The 21,187-nt window shown below is 54.1% G+C and overlaps 6 protein-coding genes across 6 annotated transcripts; 4 read left to right on the top strand and 2 right to left on the bottom strand.

The window, feature by feature from the left end:
* Nucleotides 1–454: 454 nt before the first annotated feature.
* Nucleotides 455–6,100, bottom strand: RHO25_008166 (uncharacterized protein; the record flags this gene model as incomplete). The annotated part of the gene is made up of 1 exon (XM_023600309.2): nt 455–6,100. The coding sequence occupies one exon, from the start codon at nt 6,098–6,100 to the stop codon at nt 455–457; it is 5,646 nt and encodes a 1,881-aa protein (XP_023449559.1).
* A 568-nt stretch (nt 6,101–6,668) lies between these two features.
* RHO25_008167 (uncharacterized protein) lies at nt 6,669–8,571 on the top strand (the record flags this gene model as incomplete). The annotated part of the gene is made up of 2 exons (XM_023600310.2): nt 6,669–7,227; nt 7,424–8,571. The coding sequence occupies 2 exons, from the start codon at nt 6,669–6,671 to the stop codon at nt 8,569–8,571; spliced, it is 1,707 nt and encodes a 568-aa protein (XP_023449557.1).
* Nucleotides 8,572–9,192: 621 nt separating this feature from the next.
* On the bottom strand, nt 9,193–10,443 carry RHO25_008168 (uncharacterized protein; the record flags this gene model as incomplete). Its single annotated transcript, XM_023600311.2, has 1 exon — nt 9,193–10,443. The coding sequence occupies one exon, from the start codon at nt 10,441–10,443 to the stop codon at nt 9,193–9,195; it is 1,251 nt and encodes a 416-aa protein (XP_023449544.1).
* Nucleotides 10,444–10,805: 362 nt separating this feature from the next.
* RHO25_008169 (uncharacterized protein) lies at nt 10,806–11,956 on the top strand (the record flags this gene model as incomplete). Its single annotated transcript, XM_065603037.1, has 4 exons — nt 10,806–10,878; nt 11,013–11,025; nt 11,106–11,400; nt 11,471–11,956. The coding sequence occupies 4 exons, from the start codon at nt 10,806–10,808 to the stop codon at nt 11,954–11,956; spliced, it is 867 nt and encodes a 288-aa protein (XP_065459109.1).
* A 2,266-nt stretch (nt 11,957–14,222) lies between these two features.
* Nucleotides 14,223–15,566, top strand: RHO25_008170 (uncharacterized protein; the record flags this gene model as incomplete). The annotated part of the gene is made up of 3 exons (XM_023600313.2): nt 14,223–14,430; nt 14,481–15,497; nt 15,550–15,566. 3 exons carry the CDS (start codon nt 14,223–14,225, stop codon nt 15,564–15,566), a joined length of 1,242 nt encoding a protein of 413 aa, XP_023449487.2.
* A 1,497-nt stretch (nt 15,567–17,063) lies between these two features.
* RHO25_008171 (uncharacterized protein) lies at nt 17,064–17,996 on the top strand (the record flags this gene model as incomplete). The annotated part of the gene is made up of 4 exons (XM_023600314.2): nt 17,064–17,141; nt 17,199–17,261; nt 17,330–17,479; nt 17,562–17,996. 4 exons carry the CDS (start codon nt 17,064–17,066, stop codon nt 17,994–17,996), a joined length of 726 nt encoding a protein of 241 aa, XP_023448879.1.
* Between the last annotated feature and the right edge of the window lie 3,191 nt (nt 17,997–21,187).

Here is a 21,187-nt window from a genome sequence, read left to right on the forward strand (position 1 = left end):
CTTTTCCTCCCATTTCACCTCTTCATCGTCTCGAAGTCGTCCCATTCACGCAACCCAAAGCAGGTAAGGTATCCTCAAAGGCAGAGCAGGTGACTGCGAAGTGTTCAAAATCATCGACAGAAGACAAGGTCATCAACGTGTACACATTCGAATATATATACTGCATATATGCCTTAGAAGGAAACTGTGTACCTTTTTCTCTTTGCTCTCTACTGTCTGCTAATGTCCATCGTTCGAACTATCCACGTTTTACGTGTTACGGAAGCCATAAGAGTGAAGCCGTGAAAACCCCTCCTTTTCAAAAGAGCAAGAACACCGCCAACGCCCATCGCTATACCAGAAACAAATCCTTTGACCATGCAAGCATAAGACCATCAAAGCGTCGTCGTCGTCGCATCGCCTTCATTCATCCCATCATCGTCATCACTTCCCCCTCCAATTCGTGATCCGTGGATCACCCGTCCTTGTAAAACTTCTTGAAAACCAAATGCAACAACAAATTCACCGCCAACTTCGCGGCACCCCCTTGAGCCTCTTCGAAAGCTTTTATCGTTGCCAGACCATCGTATTGCGCCTGCAAGAGCTCATCCAATGACAGAATCGCACTCGCGCCGGGCAACATCATGCTGCCGGAACTAGCCTCCAGATGGAACACACCGACTTCATCGGAACTGATGACAATGTCCAGATTGCCCCATTGCTCCTGTGGGTATTGTGCCCATGTGAGCAAGACGCCTTTGTCAGCCAGCTGGCGCGCAGAATACTTGTACGAGCCGAACTTGGGCTGGCGGCCCGCGCGTTCGAGTTCGCGCTCATGCGACCATTGTTTGGTGAAAGGCATGACGAATTTGTGCTTGGTACCTTTCTTGTTGGCAAGCGTATGGAGGCATTGTTCAATGTAATCGTTGTACGATTTGAGTTGGTCTTCGAGGAATTGAGCTTTGGCATCGAGCTGTTGGATCGTGGCACGCGTAGACTCGGTCTCTCGTTGACGTTCGACGCGCCGGCGGTGCTTTTGACGGATGTCGGCGGCGAGGGCGTTGAGGATTTCTTGGTAGTTGTTGTGTCTTGACACGCGAAACTGTGGTGGGACATGTGGCTGTTCGAGCTGCATGATGTTCTCGAGAGCAGTAGCCTTGAGCTCGGCATAGGTCATGCCTTGGAGATCGATGAGGTCTCTTCGGTCTTCTGAGAAGGTGGACTGTGCTTCACTGTAGACTGACAGCGCCCGATTCGAGCGCATTGATGCACGAGGGTCGAACTGAGATGGCGATCGCTTGTGGCCGGGTCGATGATTCCGTTGTTCCTTCTCGGCGAGCTCTTCCTGGACGAGCGAGATCCATCGATCGGCATCTTCATGCGTGATGGGCCGCAGAAGAATCTCCATCAGGTTCGATCCCGACTGCACGCGGATGATGTACAGCACCAGTCGTTTTGTAGCTGTGAACAGCTGCCGCGACTCTGCGCTTGGGTCATCTTGGACAGTGAAGCGTGACTTGAGCGTCAAGGTAATTTCACCACCGTTAGTAGCACCACCTAGATCAGTCTCGTTACTTTTCGCTGTGCCTAGATCCGTCAGAAGTTCCCTGATAGGGTCGCCTCTGTCAGGCGCCACGGCAGAGATGTTGTCTGAGATCAAACTGTGCAGAGCGAACATGTCCATGAGTTTGATGTAGAGCACCGGCTTCGTCATGGAATACAGGTCGGAGAACTGGTCCGCATGGTACTGTTCCTCTGGCGAAGAGATGTCAAACATGTGCTGCAGGCATTCTGACCACCGGTCGAGACTTTCGCCGATCCAGTTGTTGAGTGGCTGTAGGTAAAGGTTCTCGACACCGAAGAGGCGACCAGAATTGCAGACCTGGCTCAGAACTGTCACCACTTGTGCCAAATTGCGCTTGTGTACGGGACTGAGACCACGGTCCACAACTCCCCACATCTCCGGCTCTCTCAGCGCTGGTAGAAGGTATGTCTTCCACAACCATGATCCCACGAGCATTGCCAATCCAGCTGGGTCTTCTCGGGGAAATTGCGCGCAGAGAGCACGGTGCTGCTCTGCAACCAGATATCGAAGACCGTACGGCATGCGATGCAGAGACTCTTCTAGCGACAAGAAGAAGCCGTCGCCCAGATCTCGCAAGTCTTCCAAGTGCTCAACATATCTCGGTCTCACATCTTCCTGCCTGATGACAACTTCTCGCGGAATGTCGCGTGGGCGCTGAGAGGGTATGCCAGTTTGTAGCTCCTCGTTATTCAAGATTGCTCGATAAATTTGCAGCGGGTCACTCTCCAGGTCAAGGTGGTCCTGGCCACAAATGCCGTCCTTCACCATGCCGCCAAGAAGCGTCTTGAGGTAGGTCCGCTCGCGAGGGTTGCGCACGTAATTGAGTATGAGCCTGTGCTGGAACGTACCACTCGATTGTCGCAGGTAGTCTTCGACATTCTGGCACCGCGAGACGGTCTGTTGATTGCTGGTGGCGAGGACTCTCATGAACAAGTATTCCTCTCTGCTCTTCTGTGCATAGCCGAACAAGGTCATTGTTAGTCGCTCGTAGTTCTTGCTGTCTTTCTCGGGAAGGCCTCGCTGTGTCAGCACGGAGAAGGCTCTTGCCAAATACTGAGGCTGCGTCTGGACGAGGAAGAACAACTCTTCGTAGCTGGACAGCTTTTTGCGAGAGTTCTTGTTGAGTGCCTTCAGGTCCAGTCCGGATGGATGAGCAAGCTGAGTTCCGTTACGGAGGAGTTGGGATGCCGAGCCACCAAAGTGCTTTTGATGTTTCACAACTTCGTCCAAAGTGATCTTGTTCTTGACCAGCAACGCAATCTTGACGTCCAGGCCCTCCACGTAACTCTCGACCAGCTCGTTCCGCCGCACACTCTCAATGACTTGTCTTCGCAGCCTTTCTGCCTCGATCTCACCTTCGAACTCGAGATTGCTATCTGTCAGCAGGTGCACATGCTTCCGGATGACAGGAAGTGGAGGGTTTTTGCCGTTGACCAAGCTCTTGTAGCTCTCACCCTGCTGTTTGGCACGGACAAAGGATTGCAGCTTGATCACCTTCTCCATGTTCTCGCGGAAGTGTCTTCGCTTGTCAGCGAAGTGCTTGCGCACAAGGAATGCTCGGACTGCGGTCTGCAAGCCCTCGACAGCAGCTTCATGCTCCTCAACACCGGCGAGTAGCTCACCGATACGACTTCGCTCCAGTAGTCCTCGGATGGTGGATTGCACTTGGATGATGCTCTCTTCTTCCTTCTCCATCTGGACGAGCTGGTCAAAGATGCGCTGTCGCTCGAGGTACGCGCGAGCAAGCGATTGTAGTGCGGTGATCTCAGTCTCCTGATCTTCCAGGCTTGCGAGCTTCTCGCCGATGCTCTTACGCTGCAGCATGGCTCGTGCGGCCGATTGTATTGACTTCACACCTTCGTTATGTTTCTGCAATTCCTCCTTGATGTCTTGGTAGAGCGATCGTTCCGCCTTAGCTCGAAGAAGTGCCTGAAACTGGACGATTTGCTCGACTTGAGAGTCGAGCGCCTCTCGCGTGTCCATATGTTGAGACCTTGCTGCTTTGGCGCGAAGGAGTGTTTGGAACTTGACAATGGCCGATTCTCGTCCTTGCAGCGCGCCTAGTGTCCGGGCGGTACGCAGTCGCTCCAGCAAACCTCGCGCAGCCGACTGTGCCTGGATAATGCTTGGTTCTTCGAACTTGCGCTCACCATGAGCTACAGCTTGTTGTCGTCGCTCAATCATGGCTCTGGCGGCCGCCTGCAGCTGCACAATGTCCAACCCTTGCTGTGTTGTTTCCAGTTCTTCTCTAGTGTCCTCCTGTAGAGACCGGACGGCTTGAGCTCGAAGCATCGATTGGAATTTGACGATTGTGGCCTCTTGATCCCAGAGTTGATTCATGATGCCACCGACTCGCATTCGCTCGAGCGCAGCTCTCGCAGCAGCTTGAAATTCCACGACTCTGGCCTCGTTTTCCTCGCTTCTCGTCTCATGCCACAAGTCGCCAGCACGCCATCGCCCAATCGCACCACGTAGAGCCGCTTGCAGCTCTTTGAGGCCATGACGATGCGCCTGTAGTTCTTTGCGGATCGTCTTCGTCTGAGCCCTCGCCTGTCGGCCTCGCCACAGATTTTGGACTTTGACGACAGCGTCCTTATTCTGCGTCCATGCTTCCCGTTTCCGATGGAGTTTCTTCCGAACCAGATACCCTTTCACAGCCGCTTGAAATTGCGAATTAGCATTGTGGGTCGCATACTTGAAATCAAAGACTTCTCGTGCAAAGCCTCCACGAGCGATAGCCTGAAGATGCGCTATTGACTCTTCCACGTCCCACAAGTCTTGCATAGTATTGCCTAGCCGCAGGCGCACAAGCGAGCCTCGAATTTGCGTTTGCAAATCTACGATGATCGGTTCTTGCTCCGCAAGCAGTTCGTCTTCGGTGGGTGGAGGAGGTTCTGGCTCTTCCTCAATTTGCATTGCTTCACGCATGCCACCAAAGTTGGGCATGGCAACACCACTCTTATCGATGCCCTTTTGCGTCGCCTCCAGTTCGTGCTCTTCGAACTCCAAGTGACCAACGAGATTGCCGATGCGGAAGTCTGTGACGCCCTTGCGGAAGAGAAGCCATGACAGGGCATGTATGCAGTATATGACTTTTGGGATGTTCTTCTTCTCGTACAAATCGATTAGTTCGAATCGGAACAGCTCTGGAAGGTCGATTTCTGCCAGAAAGCGGAAGAAGAGCGCGGTATTGTCGGTGTGGCGATACGTGAGCGGCGTGCCTCGCCATATGCGTTTCGATCCCAAGGCTTGTTGTTGATCGGGCGGCAATCTGGGCGCGAGGCGGACTACCACCTCAGCTAACGTAACTCCGTCCCGGAGCGCCTCTTCCAGCTGCACAATGGGAGGCAGCTTCTCTGGTTCCAGTACATCCTCGATCCACGCCCGCGCTTCTCCGATGTGACAAAGGTATTCGTAAGCCTGCAAATGTTTCCTTTGCGTATCCATCCATTTTGTGCTTGAGTACTGTGACGCAAATTGTGATTGATTCGGCGTTCTAGGCTTGACCGATCCTGATCGCTGCAGCTTCCTCCTGCCCATGAGTCCCGTCACCTGCTCTTCCGGCTTGTGTACGCCCAAATCGTCCGTCACACCCTCCTGCGTAGCGATCTTACTGAGATGGCGTAGTTGGGGCGTGGATGACTTTTGCAGCTGGCCGAGGTCTTCGCCGTCTAACTGCGGAGGGGCCATATCTGTAGAGCCGAAGCGCGCATGCCCTCGCGCTCGGGACGGTCGTGTGCTGGCCCGCATGGAGTCTGATCGCGACAGCGTCGCCAGACTATTTTTGGTGGGAGAAGGGGGCGATCTGAGCTCGGGCGAAGGAGATCTCATAGTGGTGTCCTCGCTTGCAAACGTGACACGGTTGGGTGTTTTTGCTGGCCGCAATGCTAGATCTTCGCTAACGCCTCGTGTGTGGCCAGGTGATTTGGTGGGTGATGCGAAGGGCGAATCCAGCTTCTCGCGACTCGGCGGTCGTTCCCGTATATTCTCCTTCGACTCGGTCCGGAGGTGAGTGAAGCCATTGCTGGACGGTGGAGGCTGTCTGGTGGGAGGACTTCGATTCTCTGCGACTGGTCTCAAGGCTCCACGGTTTTCACTCCTGCCCAAGGTGGTGCGCCAGTCGTCGTCGCGCACTTTTCGGGGCGACACGTCCATCCTCGAGGGCGTGCGCTGCAGCTTATTCTGTTCTTGCTCGGCCTGTTCGCGCTGCTCCCACTTGGCGAATGCGGCGTTCTTCTTGACCGGCGATTCGGATCTATCTCGTTTCGCGCCTGTGGTCGTTGATGTTGTGGTGCTCGGTACTAGGAAGGGATCACTCCCTGATGTGTCCAGTCCAGACAGCCCTGGTCGGTGATAGGTAGAGGGGACATTACTGCTGAAGGCAGCTTGGCGACTGACAATGGCAGCTCGATCGGTGTCGCTGTTGTTGGAGCGCGTGCTCATGTGCCGTAGCGGCGACGACTTGGTCGGGCTGTGATCTCGGAAGCGATTGTGCGGCGGCGAGGTCGGCGAGCTCAAGGCCGGGTAGGAAGGCATGTTGGCGGTGGTGCCTGCCCCGAGTCAGGCCGGGCGTCGGTCTGGAAGTGAGGGACGAGGGTGGTGTTGAGGATGTGAGGTGGAAGCATGCAGCGTGCCCAGGCGAGGCGCGTTTTGGGAGTGGTTGCTATGCAAAGGCGGCTTGCATCGACGCTCGGCTCAACGGCATGGCACTCCCTCAGACCACCGATTTCACGTGGGTGCGAGACATGGAAAGACGAGACGCATGTCACGATGAAGATAGTCGAAGAGGAATGTGGGAGACGACGAGGTGGGCACAATGGCGGCCTCGTTACATAGAACCCGCGAAAAGCTCTCTGTTTGTTTACGCTCGTCGCTCGCCTACCCACTTTTGACTTTCGGCTGCGGGTGACGCGATAAGACAAGGATCTGGCGGATAGATCCGCACGGCGCGCGAAACTCGATATTTTCTTGCCGCCATCTGCGAGTCCTTTCTTTCTTTCCTTGGGGTAAGTACTTTGCGTGGATCGAGCGACTGAATTCCACCTGCTAATTCATTGCGACAGACTGCGATCCTCCTCTCCATTGCACACTCCTCCTCGCCACCATGAACGGCGTTCAGCAGCCATACGACGGCGTCACCCTCAAGAAGCCGGAAGCAGAGCCCGCTCTGCAGGCGCACGCGAACGGAACCAGCAATGGCGATGCCGACGAGCACTTCGAGGACCCCTCGACTGCCCTGGAGGCATTGAAGGTGTACGGCGAAAAGGATGGCATCTCCGTGTACGACCTCATGGACAAGAAGAAGATGGGCGGTCTGACCTACAACGACTTCCTCATGCTCCCGGGCTACATTGGCTTCCCTGCCAGCGATGTCGACCTGACCTCCAAGCTGACGCGCAACATCACCCTCAAGACCCCGTTCACTTCTTCGCCCATGGACACTGTCACCGAGCACAACATGGCCATCCACATGGCTCTTCTCGGCGGTGTGGGTGTCATCCACCACAACTGCTCCGTCGAGGAACAAGCCGAGATGGTCAGGAAGGTCAAGCGCTTCGAGAACGGCTTCATCACAGACCCCATTGTTCTTTCACCCACTGCCACCGTTGCAGACGCAATCGCATTGAAGGAGAAGTGGGGCTTTGGTGGTTTCCCGGTTACCGGTATGCAATTCGCTCTGCGCTTTTCCTCTTGCCCTTCCTCGCGTGATGCTAAACACAATTATTAACTTTCGTTCAACCGCACGTGCCTTGCCAGTGTGCTCGGTGCGCTGGGGAGAAATTGATTCTCTGACTCCCACCTTCGTCGCACAATCATGTCGGATCGCACAGAAAGACCATGAGCTGACAGGATGTGCAGAGAGCGGCCAGCTCAAGAGCAAGCTGATCGGTATCGTCACGCCTCGAGACACCCAATTCCACGCCAACCTCGACTCTCCTGTCACCGAAATCATGTCGACCGACCTCGTTACCGCACAGCAGGGCGTGAGCCTGACCGAGGCCAACGCCATCCTGAGCAAGAGTAAGAAGGGCAAGCTGCCAATTGTGGACAACACCGGCAACCTCATCTCTCTGCTCAGCCGCAGCGATTTGATGAAGAACTTGAACTACCCTCTGGCGACCAAGGTGCCAGGCACGAAACAGCTACTCTCCGCTGCTGCCATTGGCACGCGACCTGCCGACAAGGAGCGTCTGGCGGCACTCGTCGAAGCCGGCCTCGACGTGGTCATTCTCGATTCGAGCCAGGGTAACTCCATGTACCAGATCGAGATGATCCAATGGATCAAGCAAAACTTCCCCAAGCTCGACGTCATCGGCGGCAACGTTGTTACTCGCGACCAGGCTGCCTCGCTGATCGCAGCTGGTGTCGATGGTCTCCGTATTGGTATGGGAGCGGGATCTGCCTGCATCACACAGGAGGTCATGGCTGTTGGCCGTCCACAAGCCACCTCCGTCTTCTCGGTCACGCAATTCGCCAGCAAGTTTGGCATTCCTTGCATTGCCGACGGTGGTATTCAGAACGTTGGACACATTGTGAAGGCCATCGCTCTCGGTGCCAGCACCATCATGATGGGTGGTCTGCTCGCAGCCACAACCGAGTCTCCAGGTGCCTACGTCGTTGGTCCTGACGGTCAGCTCCGCAAGACATACCGTGGTATGGGCTCGATCGATGCCATGGAGGACAAGAAGGCCGGCGGTTCTGGCGACAAGGCGAACAACACCGCTAAGAATGCCGGTACTGCACGGTACTTCTCCGAGGGTGATAAAGTCCTCGTTGCACAGGGTGTCTCTGGTTCCGTGCTGGATCGTGGCTCTGTCACCAAGTTCCTGCCATACCTCTCGGCTGGTCTGCAACACTCGCTCCAAGATGCCGGCGTCAAGAGTGTGAGCGCTCTGCAGAAGGGCGTTCGATCGGGTGATGTGCGATTCGAGTTCCGAACTGCTTCTGCGCAGGCGGAGGGTAATGTGCATGGTATGGTGGGCGTGGAGAAGAAGCTCTACAGCTAGGCTGGGAAAACGGTCTCTGCATGAACCGGATGACCAAAAGGCGTTTTCCCGCGGCCTCGGGTGGAGTTTGTACTTTTTCGCTGGTCCATATGTTGGATAGCTACGCTGTTATGACAATTTACGGTGCTGTATACTTGAACGGTGAATGGCGTCAGCTCATCGTTGATGTCACATTACTTCCTGCCTTTACATGCTCCTCTTTGGTCCTCGGTTCGTGTCTTTTCGTAATGACATTGCGCTGCACATGCAGCTGACGCTCGTCGTGTTGGACATGGCTGAATTTACAAAAGACGGCCAGGCACACAAAGCAAGATATCAGGATCATCTCACGACATAGCACTCTCCGAACTCGCAAGTATAATTCCATGTGACCGAAGTTGCGTCACAAGCAATCGTTGTAGTGAAGACTACACAATTCACGTCGCCGCCGTCGTCCCACAAGTTGTTGCACATGTAACCCTAAGGCCTTGGCACTGTCCCGACTGGCAGCCTCCATGGACTTGCGGACAGCAAAGTGGGGACTCAGAAGAGATGTACACACTGTAGATGTCTCTGGTATCTATGGCCCATTCGATTTTCCATGCAATGTCGTAATCATCGTCAAACATCATGCCATGTTCATCATAAGAAGTCGATCTCCTCATCATGCTGCCCATTCCCATTGACGAACTCCTCATCCCCTTCCAAATCAAACCCGCCATCATCGAAATCTTCCCCTTCGTCCAGATCCTCAATCGGGAATGTCAGAATCGCCGCAATGCCGCCCAGACCTTCTAGTCTTTTCCCGCTCTCATGCATACTGCTCAATACCCTGACCTCTCCGCCCTGCTCTTTCACTTCATCCACAACCCCAACCCACTTCCTCCTTGTATCCACCTCTTGACTCCGGAATAGCGCATTGGAGATGAGTAACACACCGCCGCCTTTCCCCACAGCTCCTCGCTCAACAGCTTTAACGCATTCTCGCGGTCCGTACCACGCCCTGGGATCGTCCTGTCTCATCAATGTGAAGAACTTTTCCATCAGTTGTGTTTCGCGAAGGAATTTCGTTTCGCTGAGTTGGGATGTTACGGCGGGCGAAGAGAGCACTTGGTGGAGGGAGTGTAGATGGCCCGATGCAGAATGCGCAACAGTGATCTTAGGTATTAGCGCAAGAAGAGGTTTGTTACTCCCGGCAGACGCTGAGGCTTGCTCTTTGATGTAGGAGTGGAAGCTAGACGCTGTGAAACCTGGACTGGCGAGGAGAAGAGGGAGAGGGTCTTTTGAAGATGAGATGTCCATTTGTCGAAGGACTGAATCGAACGTTTCTTTGAAGAAGGACTGGAGAGACTTTTCGTGGTCGCTGGAGCCCTGCCGTTTTCGAGGGAGGGACTTTTCGATTTTCTGCCGTAGGATCGTTTGGTGCTCGGTTATGAGACAAATGTTGGCGAGGCCTTCGGACATGACTACAGCCCAAAGAACGGCAGTCTTGGTCTGGTCAAGAGCTTCTCGAAGAGTGTCGAGCGCGATGCTGTCCCAACCGTCCTCCTTTTCCAATGTGAAGTCTCGTTGCAGCTCGAGATCGAGGGTGTGAAAACTACCCAGCTTGACCCATTTGTTCTCTTCTGCCACTTGTCCCGATACGTGTAATTGCCCAGCCTGCGGATCGAAATCAAGTTTCGTGACTTTGATCGTCAGGTGCATGTGCACACGTTCGTTCCTCGTGCTGCCCGTCGCTGTCTCGGATGATATCTTGCGAATAGCGGAGGCATGTAGGCGGTCGGTGGGACGTATGAGGTTATAGCAATGCCACATGTCCTCGGGCTCTTCTGGCTTGAGAGTTGCACTTCCGGAGCCATCTTTCTCGATAATGTTCTGGCGGATGAGCTTCATCTCGGTCGTGCGGGAGGGCGCCGGTTCGTGAATGTGGCAGAATTCGTGCTCGGGAGCCGAAGAGGCCTGATCAAGTCGTCCGCAAACCAAATGAGTGGGCGAGAAAGTGATGTGTTACATGTCTCTGAGGGCTCAGAATATCGAGTCAACACTTGAGGACCCCTCCAACCCACCTTCGCAATAAGCATAACGCACGGACGTTCGTGACGTATCCTGTTGTCGCCATCAGATGTGCCTGGACTCGCTCAATTACTTTCCCATCAACCATCACTCAAGTATCGCGTGAATTTATGAACATCACCAGAAGAGCCAGTCTCCTCGCGAAACATCTTCCATCTCGATCTTTCTCTACCGCTGCAGCCATGTCGCAGAAGCTCAATATCAACTCGACCGTCAAGCTCGCTTCGGGCTATGAGCTCCCATTGCTTGGTTATGGTAGGTTTGAGAGATATTCCTTCATTCGATAGAGTCCTGCGACTTGACCGGATGCTCGTTCTGTCATCCAAATGAACAAGCTCCGTTCTCGTTCTTCTATCGCTATTGGGTCCTTCACAGCTGACCACTCCCAGGTGTCTACCAAACGTGAGTCTATGCACCTAGTCTGGGCGGTCTGGGCATCACGGTCCCGCAACCACCAATCTGACTTTGTTTATCTTCTGCAGCCCAGCAGACCAATGCCAAGAAGTGACCACCCACGCTATCAAATCTGGATATCGCCATGTCGACAGCGCTACGGCGTACCGCAATGAAGAGCCGACGGCGAAGGGTATGCTAGGAGCTGGTGTTCCCCGTGAACAGCTCTTCTTCACTTCCAAAGTGCCGCCAAAGGAAGTCAATTACGAAGGCGCCAAGAAGTGCGTCAATGAGAGTCTGCAAAAGACGGGCCTCAGTTACATTGATCTGTACCTGCTGCACGCTCCATACGGCGGTAAAGAGGGCAGACTTGGAGCTTGGAAGGTATGTTTGTGCTCGTGTGGGATGTCACTGTATACAGTCAGCAGATGTTGACATACTTGGCTTTGCTCAGGCGCTCGTCGAAGCCGTCAATGAGGGCAAAATCCGCTCTATCGGCGTCTCAAACTATGGTGTCCACCATCTGGATGAATTGGAGGCATGGCAGAAGCAGCAGTCTTCACCCAAGGAAGCCGGAATTCTGTCAGTCAACCAGGTCGAACTTCACCCATGGCTTGCACGCCCAGACATCGTCAAGTGGTGTCAGGCCCGCAACGTCGTGCTTGAAGCCTATTCTCCTCTGGTCAGAGCCACTCGCAACGAAGATCCAGCTCTCACTCCGATTGCCAAGAAGCACAACAAGACTCCCACGCAGGTCCTGCTTCGATGGGGCCTACAGCAAGGATTCGTGATCCTGCCCAAGAGCGTCACGCTCTCGCGCATCGAGGAAAATGCCAACTTGTATGACTTCGAGTTGGACAAGGAGGATCTTGCAGCATTGGATACTGGAGAGTATTCGCCATGTGCTTGGGACCCTACTAAAGAGCCGCTCGAGAAGTAAGACATCATCTCGGTAACATTATGTCAAGTCGGATGATCCAGCTGGCCCAAAAACATGAATGAAGATAGACCTATCAGCTACTTAGCTGTAGATCGGTCAATAGGCTTCAAGCCAAGCCATGTCAATACGAGATGGCTTGGAAAGACAAATACTAGTAGACAACTTCGTCAGTTCCAAATCACATCGCATACCTCGACGCTTCAGGACCTCTTCCCCAGATGGGTTTCGACAATGCGACGCATGCTGTGACCATTGTGGACATTCGGAAATGTTGCCCTGTCCCACAGCCACTTACGCAGTCATCCGCCAGTTCCATCAGTCGACCCTTTCCCCTCCTGCGTGTGTCACCTGCCAAAGATCAACTACACGATCAACATGAGCTTCACGCAGGGCAACAGCGAAAACACACCACGCCGTGTGACCTCAGAGCCCTTGCAACCCCAAGAAGCAGTGACCATGACGCCACTACGGTCTGGTGACTATAGGAACATGGCTGCAGAGCTGTCTATACCGCTCCTACGCCGCCCGAACAAGTCCCGCCATTGGCTGCGGCATGTAGATCGTGGCTTTCTGGGCTGTTGCGACTGCCGATCGCAAGGGCTACGAGCTGTGCGGCACGAGGTGAAGTAGTAGTAGAGCTAGGTTGTAGAGCTGTCTAGACACCTGACGCTGTTGACATGCCTGACCTTCGGACCCAGCAGTCTGCTAACGTACCCCGCAGAAACTGTGGATCTGGAGCATGTGGAGAGCAGAACACGCGAGGAGTGTGATCGTCTCACCCTCTGTGCCATGGACTCGGAATTGCATGTCATGACGACAAACCGATGATTTCTGTTGTAACAGTGAGCATGGCAAGTCGTACAGAGCGGATGTTCTCGACCTGTGCAGGCAAGGAGGCTGATTTGGACGACGTTGGCTGTGCTGGGAACGAAATCCTGCCTCCGGCACATCAGAGACATGGCGCTGCTGCCGATGAAATTTATTGCCCGAAAAGTTCCGTTTACCGCTTCAAGAGAATGGGGGCGTGATGCTGGGTCCACAAGAAAGTCTGTTCTGCGGCCTTCGCAGGCTTCGACACGCTTCTGTTCTTTAGTGGCAGACTCGGCGTTCTGTGGGCTTGACGCCTCGGCGACAGCAGAGCAGCCAATCCTTCTGCTGGAAAGAGAAACTCGCCGTGCAGCTGCCTTGTTTTGCGACGGATTATCCCTCGCTTGAGCAGCGATTCTGACTGGTTCTGGCGTGGAAAGTGTTGCATCTCCCAGCCGAGCCGGTCGGGCGATTATTTTCTTGGTTCCAGCGGAGCCGAGTGCGAGGGAAGTGGAGCGTTGGCTTTGCCTGAGCACCTCCTTTCTCGACTCCCTGCGCACCGCACCGCACGCTCCGGGTGGTTGGTTGGCCCTGCCGTTGAATCACGACTCTTTCGCCTGACAGAACGTCCTGCAACGTGGGAATCGATCGCAACGACGAGCTGGATCATGGAGTTTGCGCCTCTAGTCAATCGCAAGTGGCTAAAACTAGGTCGGGATACCGTTGTCGCAGGACTGGCGGCCGGGCGCATCGCACACTTCCCTTGCCGTCAGCCCGCATGATTCTTGTTGCCTCATACAGCCAATGAACGATGGTACCTGAGCCACCGAGCTGCAACCCTGCGCTCGGCAGCAGCTCTGCGCTGTCTTATGTCATGGCCCTAATGATGTGCGCAAAAAGCTGCCAGACAACACCTCACGCCGCGCTGATCTGTTAAGCCATGTCTGGTCACAGCACCGAACCTCTTGCGTCGTGGCGAGCCCGACCACTGCAAACCCTCCTCCAGCCGTCTACCGGGCGAGTGGGGCCAGGTCACAAGCAACGCTCGACGCAACATGGTTCGCTGTCCATGGCGCTTGCTCTCTGCGTGGGAGAGGAGGTCAAGCGCCCTTTGGGCCTTGCAACGTCTGGTCGAGAACCGCGCGCTGAACGCATGGCTCAGGCAGATCTGCGTCGACCGTTGCTGGGTGGGTGTAACGACCGTTTCTGTTTGCGGACGATCACTGAACCGTGTCGCTTTACTTAAGAATGGGTGCCCCGGTAAAGGTAAGTTGCTGCCATCTCCATTTTGTTCTCGACTCATTTCATTACACGAGTCTAAGACTCCGTGTTTGAATTCTACTACTGACTGCACATTTCCTTTATACTTTTGCTGCTGGACTTCAGCAAGTGGACTGAACACACTTCGACTCGATCCTTTCATTCTCCGTTGCATTTGGTCAGCTGGTGGACGGCCAAGATGACGTTTTCTACCTTGGCCACACTTGCACTAGCCCTCCTGGCCGACTTGAGCCAAGCGACTCCCGCGGGCGCGATTGAACGGAGGCAACTGAAGTTTCCTTTTGGACAAGAGAAGGTTCGTGGAGTGAATCTGGGTGGCCTGTTCGTGCTGGAACCATGGATCACTCCGTCGATATTTGAAGCTACGCCAGAGAACGTCGTTGATGGTGTGTATTAGTGGATGTGATGAGCTCGTGGCCGTACTGACTGCTGCAAGAATATACCTTCTGCGAAACGCTTGGGAAGGATGAAGCGAAGAGGCGGCTGGAAGAGCATTGGAGTACTTTCTACACCGAAGAGGACTTTGCGCTCATGAAGCAGTATGGACTCAATACCGTTCGCGTCCCCATTGGCTATTGGGCTGTCGCACCCCTAGAAGGAGATCCGTACGTGCAGGGTGCATATGAGCACCTTCCGGACATTGTCCAGTGGGCTGGAAACAACGGCTTGACAGTGATGATCGATCTGCACGGCGCACCTCTATCTCAGAATGGCTTCGACAATTCAGGCAAGAGGGGGCCGGTTGGGTGGACTCAAGGTGATTCTGTTCAACAAACGCGAAACGCCTTGGACCGGATCCGCGACGACTATGCCAACAATCCGACTGTCTCATCCATTGAGTTGCTGAACGAACCGATGGGCCCACAGCTAGACATGAACGTCGTCCGCCAGTTCTATTACGATGGATGGGGAAGCCTTCGTGACAGCCCGGTTGCAGTCGTGTTTCACGATGCGTTCATGGGTGTCACAAGCTGGAATGAATTTGGTGCCGGCATGCAAAATTTGGTACTGGATACACACCATTATGAAGTCTTTAGCAGTGGCGAGCTCCAAATGAGCCCAGGACAGCACATCAGCACTGCGTGCGGCTTCGGTGCTCAGATGGCTTCCACCAACAAGTGGACAATCGCTGGAGAGTGGTCCGGTGCCCAAACTGATTGCGCGAAGTACTTGAACGGCCGCGGCATCGGTGCGCGTTACGATGGAACATTTAACAAAGACGGCCAAGGTTCTAGCTACATCGGCTCGTGCGATCGAAAGACATCCGGCAGTGTCGATGGCTTGAGCGGAGATGAGAAGAACAACATCAAGCAGTTCATTGCTGCGCAAATTGCCGCATATGAGAAGGCCGCTGGATGGATTTTCTGGTGCTGGAAGAACGAAGCTGCTCCAGAGTGGCACTTCCGAGATTTGGTGGCGGGCGGTCTCGTGCCTCAACCGCTCGATTCACAACGTGAGTTTGACGTTTGTTGTTCTGATTTGATCCTTTACTGACTTCGTGGTAGTGAATGCTTGTGGATAATCGCAACGTACCTGTTTCTTGTATGTTTTCATTCATGTCCTCGACACGGCGCAACGACAGGCGCACGAGATGCAATCTTAGACATGGGACCCATGATGACCCTCGCTGGCAGACAAGTTTCTGGTGTTAGGCGGTGTTGGCGCTGCAGCAGGCTGGGTTCATGGTGAAGAGTTGTATGGCAGGCAATGGGAGCACCTCTGTACATACGACAGTTCGAATATTCGAAAATTCTCGTACCCTAACCACTTCGATGGTACTTCATCCGTGACGAACAGGGAAAAGCCGATGTATTGAAACGGTGTTGTGTATAAGGAGGAGAAATTCCAAAGTACGGACGAATTTTCAGCTTTAGTTTACATTGCACCTCGAAGGACGCCCCTCCCTTTCTAAAGCCCCCCTTGGGGGGTTAGGGGGGCAATATAGTCGTTGCCCTAGGTGTTGCACTTTTTTTTTTTTGAATAACTTTATGCCTTACTATTATATTAAAATCTTAAAATTCGCGTATTAGACTTAGAGAAATTCGAAGACTTCTTAGAATCCGGGGCAGGCTTCTAATTAGGTAGGTGCGGCGAATCTCTCCTCCTTATACACAGCACCGTTGAAACGCGCCCTGGTTGTGATCCATGAAACAAGTGCTGTCCTGTCTCGCGGTGATGCAGTAGCACGAGCCCGGCAATAATGTTGACAGTGACAGCTCCTCACGTGCTGCCCGCGTGGAGCGTGATCCCCGTGGTTCCACAGCTGCAGAAGCTTGTCGTTGTTTTGTGGACATCTCTGGTCGTTTTCTTCATTCTCGCTATTCTCCCATCTCTTTCTATACCGCTGCATCTCTGCTCTGTCTCAGACCGGTCTTGCGCGATCGATGATGGGCCCAAAAATAATGCGTGGACGCGAATCGAGCTGGCGAGAAGGATTTATTGTTTCGTAGGCCAGCACGCATACAGCCGAGATTGCCTCACTCCTTTCGCCCAGGTAGGCTAGCTGCCACCACAGGCTGGCGTGCGTCCGCCGCTCGCACCACACCTGGGCAATTTCGCAGGCCGCTAAGGGCGGCCATGTGTGGATACCACTAGAAGGAAGATTCCCCAATGCAGCGCTGTGGTTCGCTGCATTTCATCTTCGCAACGGCGCCTCGACTCTTCGAGCCCTCTGCGGGCCAAGCGCTCCCATGTGCAGTTCACCCGCCCGTCTGAGATGCCCCCCAAGCACCTCAACACACGGATGCCACGCCCATGTGATATGTCATCTCCCTTGCGAGGCTGACCGGTCGAGCCGCCCGTCCGCTATAGAAAGGCGACATCGCCCTGCGCGCGCGGTAAGGTTTCTTTTGGCGTTCACAAGTTCACTTCACGCTTCACGTGCAAACACCATCGAAGACGTCTGTTCTTCAGCCTCTCTTTAATCACCGCGCTACCTAGCCATAGTCGCTCGTTCAGCACACGCGCCAGTCGCACATTCCGATCTCCAAAATCGAACAAACCTCACAAGCTCGTCGAGATGTTCTCCAAGCTCTTCCTCGCAGGCCTTCTCGGCCTTGCCGCCGCATACACCAAGCCAGTTGGTGACAAGCCAGAGGTCAGGCGATGAAGTTATTCGAGTTGCGAAGGTGGAATGCTCATATGTGAAATATAGGGCAACCCTATCTCTCAGCCTGGTTTGAACTCGGTTGTTCCAGTTGGCGAGGGCTTCACTGTCGTAAGTCGCGCAGCTGACTCGAGGTCTGTTGTTGGCAACAGAATTTGCTGACCATTTGCTACTTCCAGACCTGGGAGCCAACCACGGAGGGCACCGTCACTCTCCTCCTCCTCAAGGGCCCAAGCAGCAACGCTGTTCCACAATACCCAATCGTGGAGAAGATCGAGAACAAGGGCACATACGTCTGGACTCCATCTACGGACTTGGAGCCAACTGAGGTAAGAATGGCGCCTGCCTGCCCCGCGAATCTCGTTCAGTGGCGGCAAGAACTTTCACTGACACGCATATCTCGCATCACAGAACGCCCAGGGCTACGGCATTCAGCTGATCGTCGACGCCACCGGACAATACCAGTACACCACTCAATTCGGCATCTCCAACCCAGGCTACAAGAAGTCCGACAAGACCGACGAGACCCCAGCCGGCTACGGTGGTTCCTACTCTTCCGCCTCCAGCGCTGCCAAGACCCCAGATGCCTACACCAAGCCTGTGCCATCCACCAGCAGCGTTGCCAGCGCCTACTACCCAATCGCCACCGGCTCGCCAAAGCCTGCCCAGAACGTGACCATGATTCCAGGTGGATACACCAAGACCTCTTTGGCCACCTACGGCTCTACCACCGCCCCTACCGCCACCGCTTCGCGACCTGCTCAAGCCACTGGTGCCGCTGCCAACGTCGCCATCAGCTTCTTCGGTCTCGTGGCCGCTGGTGGTGCCGCCATCATGGCCGTCTAAGCACCTCTAGGCAAGCCGACACCGCATTGACGATAATATCCGCGACTACCTACCAGCATAAGCGCAAGGCGTTTACCCTTTTTGAATAATGAAGGAAGCGAGTTGTGTTGCGAGAGCATGTATCACTGGATGGGCCGGGCGATTCTGCACATGTGTATTTGGTAGCGCGTCGTCACGCCGGAATGACAATCGAGCAATGGGAGAACTACTCTACGAGTCGGATCACTCGAGCATCCCGAAGCCTTCTTCTCCTGTTCTCCTGTTCTTACTTTCTGGTCTTGTTGAATGCTAACTTCTAGGTTTGTTCGTGCTGAGACAGAAGTCCAGGCGTTACATCGGGCCTTCTTGGCACGGACATCACCCCTCGGCCTCATTCCGGTATAGGGGTTGGCCAGCAGAACGCTCCAATCTCAACTTGCTCAGTCAAAAGGCGGCCCATCGATTTGGGAAAGCGATGCAATGCATCGTGTGAACGTCTGCCATGCGCGGACACTGCAGCACCTCGACAGCACCTGTACATATGGCGCGTGCTAACAAAATCCAGACCAACCTGCTGTAGATGCACTGTTCGCAAGTATTGCAAAACCTCGACTGATCTGTTACAGTCTTCGCAACGCGTGAGAAGAAGTGTTCAAGCTGTGTCCATGGCATTCGACACCTTTCACTCTGCTGGAGCATTGCGATGGAGCGCTTTCGGAAGCGCTTGTCATGATAGCTTCCAAAAGCCAAGTCTGATAACGTCACAACCATGTGCATGATATCTCTGACATGCGCGTATAGCCCCAGTACAGCAACACAATTCACATGGCAGCTCCGCCGTCCGAGAAGACTTTGGTCGTAGCGAGACTCTACTCTGTCCAGAAGGCTCGAAACAGACATGCTAGCACCAACCTCACGCATCCCTTGACTGCTGGGTGTTTCGAAGTTCCGACCCAAGAAGGTTGCAGTGCAGTAGTTAGGATTCCTCCAGCTAGGCACTCATGCCTGATACAGTGAGACGTGAAAATACACCAAAGCTTTGCGACGACTTCAGCTGGGCCGAGACTGCTGAATGACGAGTCTTGGAACTGAGAGGGGAGTGTGTTGTATCATTTCCGATGCTTGTACACGGAATTTCCTGATCAATCCGCTTATGCTGACTGGTTGGCAGGTAGACGAGTACTTGGCAATACTGTTGAGAAGGCCTAGTCGCACGAATGTTCAACATGCTGCTTGCTGCTTATGACAACCAGAAGCTAAACGAGACGGAAAGCTACGTGAGATCCATCGCACGTTCTTGCGCGCCTGGACGACTAGGAAGACAACGTTGACGACACGAAGGTTCTGGTTGGAACGTTCGAACGTGCTTGTCACAGGAATAGGTCTGACGAAGTCGTAATTGATCTAGACCTGAAAAGTCGACGGGATCTAGAGAACGGCCAGGTCGTGCAGGGAATGAAGCGTTCGTTGCGGAAAGGGGCGGACTTTGAACATTTGTTCACAATGCGTCGTAACCCTTAGGTGATATGGCCTCGTTTATTTAGTCTGCCAAGGCGGCCCGATAAGTCTTGAAGCTGTAGAAGAGTGGTTATAGCGATCTTCAGTCTGCACGTGTAAAGCATGTGTGTCATGGCGGCGTCAGTGGAACCACCCCGGAATAATGTCTGCGCTCCGTCTGGCTTAATAGCTCTTGGTCAGTAGTTAGCCAGCTCTGTTTTGACGATCACGGTGCCGAAGTCTCTGCTGGCCGAAGTGGCCGATGTCTCATGCCGCATCGCCTGTGGCCTCGCTTTTCAGTGGCTCCTCATTGAATCGGCAGATCGGTCTCCTGTTGCAGAGATTGTGCCCGTCTCACTAGACGTCTAGTTGCATGCGCTGCTGTGTTCTGGTGTCAAAAGAGATGCTGCATCGCAGGATCACGCACCTTGTAGAGCCTTGAATGCTGAGTCAGCTGTTTAACTTTGGATCCTTCCCGTGTTTTCGCAGGTCTTCATTCCTTCCAACGATCATCGGCTGCAGCATCCATCTGTTTAGCATCTAAAAACCGGGGAACATCGTTTGAAGCTCTTCGGAATTCGTGTATGCGATTGCACGTTTGCGCGTCATTGCAGGCCGGACGGAGCCTCTTGTGATGTTCTGCGCGGCGACGGTCAGCGAACATCTCCTGACGCGTTCATGAGCATTTGAGCTGTGGGTACTCCAGGAAACACCTCATCCAATCGACCACACGGCGAAGACATTGCACATGCGGGCCAGAATGATCCCCCAATCCCACACTTCATTACCGGAGGAACTCGAGGCCAGTCTGACGCGTGAGAGCCCTCTCTCAATCAGAGGGACAAGAAATTAACTCGAATTTACTGCATCCAGGGAAGGAATCAGACTTAATTAACAGACCACGGGTCGAAGCTCCGCCAGGATCAAGTTTCAAGTTCCCGATGCTGGGCGCAGGCACCAGGTCAACGGCAGCGGGCAAGCTAGCCCCAGAGTCTCGGTATGTTTTCCCGACCACCTGGTTCAGAAGACATGAACATTGTTAGGGCTGGAACCTGATGACTTGCGCGGTCGCCGGATTTGCGCAAGCAACACCCTGCTACGGACAAATAAACCACTTCCAGCGCACGGAAATGGGCCAATGGTGTAGCAGTTTGCCGACGAGAGGAGGTCCATGTCGTCGCGTGAGTGACGGATCCGTAGCAAGGGATATTTCCGCGACGGGCCTGGACCTGCCAGAAGAGTTGCTGGCACTAATTATCGAAAGTGCCGCTGGGCGTCAACAGCTTGCGCCTAATGAGGACTGCTGGCAGCATGTTCAGACGCTGCGAAGCTTGTGCATGACCTCCAAGAAACTCCGCCGTTTGGCTGAACCGGTCCTGTACCGCTCAATTGTTTGGCCTGCTGGGAAGCCTGGCTCTGTCTGCAGAGTGAGACGGCTTTTGCGCACGATATTTGCTCGGCCCGATCTGCGAAATCGTATTCTGGATGTCCACATTGGTGTTGATCAGTACACCCAAGCTGAAGACAAAGAGACAGCGTGTCAAGATCTTCGGGATGTGGACTGGAAAGCATATCGGACAGCTTTGGGAGAACTGCTCACGCTTGGCGGATACGGTATCAAACACAGAGAGCTTCTGCAGCACCTGCGCGATGGGCAAGGGTATGCTAGCTGGACCCTCTTGCTCACTTCCTGCAAAAAGATACGCCGCATTGAC

The sequence above is a fragment of the Cercospora beticola genome, chromosome 5 (genome assembly GCF_033473495.1).
Source record: "Cercospora beticola chromosome 5, complete sequence".
Taxonomy (NCBI): domain Eukaryota; kingdom Fungi; phylum Ascomycota; class Dothideomycetes; order Mycosphaerellales; family Mycosphaerellaceae; genus Cercospora; species Cercospora beticola.